General features: G+C 38.2%; 1 protein-coding gene across 1 annotated transcript; it reads right to left on the bottom strand.

The window, feature by feature from the left end:
• Positions 1 to 378: 378 nt before the first annotated feature.
• On the bottom strand, positions 379 to 1098 carry LOC149947170 (uncharacterized). The gene has a single exon (XM_090170845.1). The coding sequence runs from the start codon at positions 1096 to 1098 to the stop codon at positions 379 to 381; it is 720 nt and encodes a 239-aa protein (XP_090026971.1).
• Positions 1099 to 9296: the final 8198 nt, after the last annotated feature.

Here is a 9296-nt window from a genome sequence, read left to right as displayed (position 1 = left end):
AAAGAAAAAAGTTCCTATGTTAGTATTGTTAATGGTAACCCACAGCTAAGTCAGTCTCATAAATATTATTACCAAGTCATGGGTTAACTAGGGTTATCAGGTTTCACGTGGTGTGATTTTGTAGTCTATTTTGAAAATGGTATCATCATACAGCGTATTAAGTTTGACTCGGAACTATGGAATGGAATGTTAGAAAAAATTGACAAATTTTACTTTGAATTGATGCTTCCTAAATTAGCTCAACAGTTACTGTGATAATTGGTTTGTAACCTAAGTCAAAATAAGCTTGTTGTGATAAATACTGTTACGTACAAATTTACAAACCTAATTTTCTAATAAAGAATTATTTATCTTAAAAAAAATTTAATAGTTACAAAATTACATGTCTCCAAAATCGTCATTCTCGTTAGAAGTAAACTGGGGGAAATCTGTAAATTCGTAAGAGTCTAACTCATCATCAGTTAATTCTAATACAATTGACGAATCTTTTGCGACGAGAGGATTTTGAAAATTTGTCAAAAGTGTGGCAACTGTCCACAACTGATTTATTACAGGTGCCAACGTAATTGGGATTGGTCTATCAAAAATATGAAAATTTTTAATCCGGTTAATCCGCCTTTCAACATGTATTCGAAGTTTGGCAATTTGATGGGTCTCCATAACTTCCTCTTTAGAAAATTGATTGTTGTTTTTCAAAAATGGTGGAATATTTAACGTTACATTTAGGGGTCTTAGCAAATCTTCTAAAAGAAAACCTTTATCAGCCATTATGGAATCGTTAGGGTTAAAATCCATACTGAGAAATCCACTTTTCTTAGTTAACTCTTTGTCAGAAATATTCCCCGTGTAAAGCGCAGACACAAAAGTTACGTAACCTTCTGGGCTAATGCCAATCAAGCCTTTATAGGTATTTGTAGATTTGTAGTTCGAGTATGTCGCTGTTTGTAACACTAAGGATTTTGGAACTTCACACTTTATTTCAGTGGCGTCTATCACGCAGCGAGTACTTGGGTATTTCTCCTTAAACTCCTTGGGCATAGTAGCGTCTATTTGGTCTCTGCTTTGCCAAATATTAATTTGTTCCAGTTGGAGGTACATGAAATTAATCCACGATATACATGTGGTGCTAATTGTACTTTTCGACACACCGAACCTGTCTGCTAAATCTTTGACAAATAAACCTAAACGCAGTCGCATTAAAATAACCAAAAACTGGTCTATAACATCCAATTTCCTTGGTCTCCCAGCCGGAGATGCGTGTTCTTCCTTCGGTTCTTCCATATATTTTCCTCTCCACCAAACTATATTTTTGCCGTTTGAACCGGGATCCAGAAATTCTTAGAGTGCCATTAACTTAGAATAACTTGGAATGCCAGTGTAAAAATAAACGTCTGCATCGCTGTCTTTAATAGTATTCATGCCAAATTTGGCCTTCTTTATCTTGCTTTCAAAAAACTTACAGTTGACTCTTTCTTCTTGTAACAATCGCTCGACTTCTTGAGGTTTGTGTTCTAACACACTGACACGCTTCTCTTGAATCTTCAGCTTCAAGTTTAAATCAGAGACCAACATTTTCAAACGTTCATTCTCTAACTGTGACGCATTCTGTTGAGTTGAGCTGAATGTTTCTTTCACGGGAATCATTTCCACATATGGAACGTTTACGCATTCACCTTGGTTAACAGCTTCAATACTGGAAGAAATGTTAGCAATAGGCTGTCTATTGATTTCCAAACTTGCTGGCTGTATCATTTTTTTCCCCGATTCTTTTATATTAGATGTAGGGCCCTCGTCTTCAAATGGTTTCCATTTAAATTTGGATGGAACTGCACCATCTAGTAGATGACGTTTTCCACTTGCTACATTCTTCATGAAATCGATTTCATCGAAATGGAGCGAACAAACAAAAATGTTCGATACTGATTTATAAAAAAAATCACGTCTTCTAATTTTTTGAATCCACAACTTGCGTAGAGGGTCGTTAGCTGGCACTCTATGGTATGTCACCTAGAAAGGATACATTTGTTAGGCAATTATTTTATTGTTGTATGTCTTTGAATTGAACTACTTACTTTATTTCCATGTAGATCTGTTGGTCCTTTCTGAGGGCAGAATAAAACTCCACAGTACCTAATGAGGCTCATGATGATTGAAACGTTTAACCGAGGCTTAAGATTTAAACCAACGTTACTAACGTTTTTTGAAAGCTTATGGCTAATTTAGAAATACATAATTGGAAAATCCGAAAGTTCTGGATTTCTAATATACCTAAAAATGTATAATATATAAAAAAATACCTTACTTATTAAGCGCACATTAAAAATTAACCGCTAAATATTAATACCAACTCTGCCGATAAACAGAAAAATATAAGCAGAAGATGATTTGAAGTCAACCAATCATAAAAGATCTGCCTCACACTGCCATCTATACGCAGGATCATTCGTTAGAATTTTAATCCGACATGGCACTGTCCCTATAGTTCAGCTTACGTGTTTGTAATATGCGGATAGGTCTATTATGCCACTCAGGCGGGTGGCGCTATTCCCCAAGTATACGTGGGATCGCCTTATCAGCGGGGGCACGAGCAATTCGGAAGCGGGTTTGGGAGTTTCTTCTCCGGCTTGTACAAGCTAGCGAAACCGTTTCTTTTACGGGGGGCGAAATTTTTGGGGGGCCAAGCCCTCTCCACGGGAAAACAAGTTTTGGCTGATGTATCGACGGGGTCATCCATACGTGAAGCCACCAAACGGCGCCTCACAGAAAAGTACGATGATCTCAAACAACAATACGGGACTGGGAAACGTAAACGCAAAACTAAAACAATTAAGAAAAGACCAAAACGCGGCGGAAAAAAATCATTAGTAGGCAGGAAACGAGCTAGAAAGGTCGTTGATATTTTCTCCTAAAATCATGGGTCATTGCGAAGCGTTGAAAAGTGAACTTGATATTTTTGAAATCGCGCCTATCCAAACGTCAATTGAGGGAGGAAAATGGACCACCTTCAAACCCATCTCGTCGCTGCGAGGCGATACCGTCGAGTTTAATATTCCTGGAAGCGGGCACGAGTACATTGATTTACCGCTTACGTACCTACTTGTTAAAGCTAAAATCGTCGCCGATGACGCGGGCAAAAGTTTATTACCGTCGAACGTTGTAGGGGGGTGTAATAATTTTTTGCACACGCTATTTAATCACGCGGAAGTTTACCTTAACGGAACCCTACTGTCTCCGTCAGCTTGTTCGTACGCTTATCGGGCGTACATTGAAACGTTGTTAAATTTTGACAAGGGTGCCAAAGCGTCCCATTTAACAGGCGCGCTGTGGTACAAGGATACCCCTGGCGAAATGAATTCGGTCACGGCCAACGAGGGTTTTAAACAGAGGAAGGGATTCACGGATCAGTCGAAAGAAATAGATTTAATTGGTCCGCTGTTTCTTGACGCGCTCAATGTCGAAAAATATTTAATTAATGCGTAGATTTACGTATTAAACTATCGCGAAGTAAAGCGAGTTTTGCGTTAATGGGAACGCCGAAGCCCGGGGTTGACTATAAAATTATCATTACGGACGCGAGCTTGTTGGTAGGTCGAGTACAAATTGCACCCAAAATACTTATCGCTCACGAAAACGCCTTGTCACGAGCAGCAGCAAAGTACGCTTTTACACGCACCGAAACTAAAATATTCACCATCAACTCGAATATCCGAAACACCGTTATTCCCAACGTATATTTGGGTACCCTCCCGGTTCGCTTGATTGTCGCGCTGGTGGATCACGAAGCCTACAATGGAACCCTGGCAAAAAACCCGTACGCTTTCGAACATCAAGATTTATCGAGTTTAGCTCTTTACGTGGATTCTGACAGTGTAGATTCAAAACCTATTACGCCAAACTACGACGCGGGTCAATATATTCAAGCCTATCATACTTTATTCACGGGATCGATATTTCCCATGGAGATTATGCCGGGGGCTACGCTTTTTACGTCTTCGACATTTCAAACGACCATAGCGCGGGTGAGAGTCATTATTGGAGTCCATCCAGACAGGGCCAGATGCGTTTGGAGCTTTCGTTCGCTAAACCAGTCCCGCAAACGTTAAGCTGCATAGTTTTCGCTGAATTTCAAGCCAGCTTTAGCGTAGACAAAGATCGTAACGTTTCTATTGAAAACGTGTAATTATGCGCGGATCCGAGATTTTAAACATTTTGAGACGTACGCGCAATTTTATGGGCGTATTCGCCTCGGATTGTCTACCCGATAAGATTAATAGTTTTCCAGCGTCACTGGTTGTAAATCTGGACCCCCACGATGAACCGGGCAGTCATTGGGTCGCGATTTACCTTGATAAATTAAAACGGGCTTGGTATTTTGACTCTTTGGCGCGACGGCCCATTTTGCCCGCCATTAAACTATTTTTAAAACAAAATTCGAGAAAAATCACGCCCACCAAGCGGCGACTTCAATCGACAACGAGCGTCATTTGCGGACATTATTGCGTGATTTATATACGTCACCGATCAAAACGTAGAAGTCACCAAAGCTTCTTTAAGGGTTTTTCACGAAGAGACGTCAAAAATGTTATAATGGCGACGAGAAAATTTAACAACCTGTTACATCATCATAAACGGAGTATAAATTCCCGTCGCGCGACTATACCCCGTTTTATTCATAACTAAACCCTCAGTATCGTGTCGGTGGCATGGCGAGAATGGCCGTTGTCGAATTTGACTTCCCCCCACCAGTGAATTGTCTCTAAACACCCGACAACCGTGTTCTTTGGAACGAAGTCTACTTTTCGCCGACTGGATTACCCAGAACCGCGCTGAAATAAACAGTTAAATACGATGTCCATTTTAATTTTTTTGTATCACCATATAATATTTTTTTGACTCGTTAAAGAAAAATAATTTTTGTAGTATATCATCTTATAAAATTTTTTTGTAAAAATAAATATTTTTTATTATCTTATAAATCCGACTCGTTATTTCTCATTGCTCGCTTCATTTTTTAGATTACGTAATTAATAGTTCATTGTGTCCATTCATTCGCCCACGTTGGAAAAATATTATAAACGTATTTTAGAATTTTAAGTGTCAATTTACCAATGTAAAATTACTTTATACGGTCACCTTTAAAAATAACAATGTATTCAATATAAAAACGTTTATTCACATTTTCTTTACAGCGGTTTTAATATTATGAATTTGATTAGTTTTACAATATTCTTGAAAATAAATCAGAGCAGCCATTTCCTTTTCAGTCGGCATTTTTAATTCGGCTGGCCGGTTAGATGTAGTTGACTCGGTTGATTCCATTGTGGCACCGCGCTTTTTACATGCCACAATAAGTTCGTTAAGATAATCGATAATTTTATCATCTGACATTTCCTCGGCCTCCGTGTAATGGAGCGATTCACTCACATAACAATCACACGTCAGATCCGAATCTTCTTTCATTGTATTACACGATAAATGTGTCATTAAATGTTGTTTGAAACCTCTCACAGACCGGTATATTTCCGAGCATATCCAGCATTTCTTTGGTACCCTAAGCGGAGACATCTTCCTCTTTCCCATAGCGGCTGGCTTATGAAAACCACAACGCATCTACGTAATCTTTACGTTTCATGGTGTAGATTACGTCATCTTTAGTGAGTCATTTTTAAATTACGTCATTTTTATAGATTACGTCATTTTGGTGGCTTAGACCCAGAAATATTATTCCGTAGCTCAAAGAGAATCAGGATGGCTAGTCACGAGGATCTCTGCACCGTAACCGGTCGGCTAGAAACGTTCAAGCAATGGGACAACGTACACGTGAACAAGGCATAGTTGAATGCTACCGCTGCCACGGACAGTTAGGCAGTTGGGAAACCGGCGACGTACCCCAAACGGAACACGACAAATTTTATCCCAACTGTCCGTCACCCGCCGCTTTGGAGGGCCAATATATCCCGCCATCCGAAAAATACATCTCCGGCGGACCCACAACCACCCCCGAGGGACCCGGCGCCGACGTAATCGTAACTCTTACCATCAAACGCCTCGAGGTAGAACATTTAATGAAAATGCTCGTAAAAACGCTAATTTCAGATGGTTCGTTTCAACCCTTTGAGTGAACTTTGGTATATACCCTACGAAGATCGACGTAATTACCATGATATAAATAAAATACATTTCCAAAGACGTATTTTCAATGTAAATCGTATTATACAGCCTGTACTCGAAAAATATATAAATAAAACCGTATAATTTGTATACACTCTGCTCTTTTTTCCAAAAACACTTTTACCGATGACCGTCCGCTATTTTACGCTACCCTTAGGGCCCCGAAAGTGTTTGTCGGCGAAAACCAACTCAAATTGTGCCCGACATTAACTATGACGGGTAGGCTGTTTGCATAACATCGTGTCAGTCCACACCGCCAAGCCGAATAGGGGCAGATAACCTATTGACCTAAAATGGGTTAACACCTGGGTTTTATGGGTTATAACATCGTAAATCAACCTCGTAAATCAGCTAACCTTTTGACCTAAAATGGGGTGCCTCCAGATATTAACTATGACGGATCGGCTGTCCACACCGCCATAGGGGCAGATAACCTATTGACCCAGGGTAACATCGTAAATCAGCTAACCTATTGACCTGCCGAAAATGTACGCAAAATGGGGCCCCTACAGGGGCCTGTTTCACCCCTATTTAACGGCTGTTTGCATCGTGTCCACACCGCCATAGGGGCAGATAACCTATTGACCTAACATCGTAAATCAACCTCGTAAATCAGCTAACTTTTTGACCCCGCCGAAAATGTACGCAAAATGGGGCCCCTACAGGGGCCCGTTTCACCCCCGTTTCCCCCGCCCGCAGGTGCCCCCTTATCGGTATACACACTCACTTATCTCTAATAAGAAAATACTTTATGGCAACTCAATTGATCGAATAAGAAAAGACCATATAGAAACTCAATTGATCGAATAAGAAAAGAATATATCGCAACTCAATTGATCAAATACGAAAATACTATATGGCAACTCAATTGATCGAATAAGAAAATACTTTATGGAAACTCAATTGATCGAATAAGAAAAGACCATATAGAAACTCAATTGATCGAATAAGAAAAGAATATATCGCAACTCAATTGATCAAATACGAAAATACTATATGGCAACTCAATTGATCGAATAAGAAAAGACTATATGGCAAATCAATTGATCGAATAAGAAAAGACTTTATGGCAACTCAATTGATCGAATAAGAAAAGACTTTATGGCAACTCAGTTGGATATAAGAGAATAGTTAATGATTGAAATAACAATTAAAATTGCGATGTAATTTAATATAATTAAATAATAGTGGCCGATTAGTTTTCGGTGTTTTCGCACATTACGACTCGGAAATGTGACGCTCTCTCTCTACAAGCAGTGGAGGAATAAGTCTAGGGGCCCGGGACTTGGCATAAGGAAAGGGGCTCGAAACGAGGCTAGAGGGAGCAAATGACAGAAGAACCCCAAGCCCCAGGGTGGCTGTTATTCCTTCATTGATGAATTGAAGTTCCATCCACTTGTAATCTTTTACAAAACCAACGTTTAAATGCCTGGGCAAAAAAGCATGATTTTATCACTGAAAAGTCGATTTCAAAACACTGTGCGTCTCTTCTTCATAAATAGTTTAATTTCAAGCTGGAGCATAAATAATTCCATTCTACATCCATTAAAAGTCGTTTGAACATTGCAAGATAGATTACAATGAAAACGAGTCACAACAAAACTACATAAAAATATTCATAACATAAAGCGTTAATATTAAATCCTTTGAAACTAAAATCATTAATATTTAAAAGTTCGCAACCACGTCATTATGATTTATAACTTTATAACTGCCTAATTAAAACACGGTATTTCTCTCTCAACTTTTAATTGCTGATAAAAAGATTGTGTTTTCCACAACACGATTTTACTTATTTTTGTGTAGCCATGCTAAATAAAATCAATATTTCATCGATTAAAGAATTGACTGCTTGGAGCCAAAAACCAGTGTCCTTATTCGTAGCAGGAAGACTCGGTCTATTCAGTCATTTTACGTTTGCTAAAATCTGACGGTAAAATTCAGTTTAAATACTAACCACTAGCAAAAGTGTTAACAGCACCCGCCGATCAACACCAGGGAAAGGCTATAGGCACTGCTTAAGGGTCAATCAGTGTGAAATTGCCCATGCTGATAGCTTATACCTCAATTATAATTACATGATTTTTATGTTACATTATGCTTGGAATCGTGACAATTATAAAATTTTTAAGATATATTTATTATTGGAACTTGACCTTTAATAAAGGCTCTATAGCTTCCAGTGAAATTGTTTTATTTACTTATACAAATTGGTCATCTAGTCAGGGATACGCGAAATATACTTACGATTAACCACTTGATCATCAGCTTCAAAAAAAAATTAAGTTACCAATATTTTGTTATTATTCTATTATATAAAAAGGTTTTAAGATGCTTAAATCATTAGTGAATAAATGTAACCAAAACGACCAAGTTCATTTTCTTTACAGCTGTATTCGAACTGAAGTTTTTGGAAATGTCCAAACTTTTAAAGATACTTTACTTTCCTGTAAGTAGAGTGTAGGTGTTTATTTTATGAAATGCATAAATTTCCATACCACATTCGATAAGAAATGTAACTGATTTAAAGTGCTAATCTTTATTTTTTCCCAAAACGAGAATTGAAGACTCTTAACCGTACTTCAATCAAAATCAATTTGTTTACATTTTTGTTACAGTACACTGAACTAACAAGGAGACGACCCGAGGTGTTTATTGCAAATTTTATCAAAGTCGGGCGTCGTGTAGACCTATATGAGTGATCAAAAACATTTTCGGTTGTTATAGCAAATCGAAAGGGTAGTGCAACTTATCCTTTTGGGAAATTTCATATCTCATATAGGTCTACATTACGCCCGACTTGAACAAAATCGGCAATAAACACCTCGGGTACTCTCCTTGTAAGTGGCATACAATAAATTAACTATCAAAAGTGTTTAGCTTGATGCCTATTTACTGAGTGATACATTTAAATAATTTAGAAGAAGAAAATGGATCTACAGCCATTTTGAATAACAAGCACTTCAATCATTAATCACAATGGACTATTTTTAGGTTCCTAATCTCATCGATTTCGATGATGAAAACCAAAGGTTTACAAAAACCTCATTTGAAAACCCTAACTACCTAGGCGAATTGTTGAATTACATAACAAGTCGTACTAACATGACGTAAGTAGATTTTTA

This window comes from Leiobunum rupestre, chromosome 4, assembly GCF_980474605.1.
Source record: "Leiobunum rupestre chromosome 4, qqLeiRupe1.1.hap1, whole genome shotgun sequence".
Lineage (NCBI taxonomy): Eukaryota > Metazoa > Arthropoda > Arachnida > Opiliones > Sclerosomatidae > Leiobunum > Leiobunum rupestre.
The sequence above is the reverse complement of the archived record's forward strand: the minus strand, read 5'-3'. Positions and strand labels throughout refer to the sequence as shown.

Excerpts from the sequence above, each read along its gene's own strand:
- LOC149947170 (XM_090170845.1), bottom strand. The coding sequence starts at position 1,098 with ATGTACCTCCAACTGGAACAAATTAATATTTGGCAAAGCAGAGACCAA.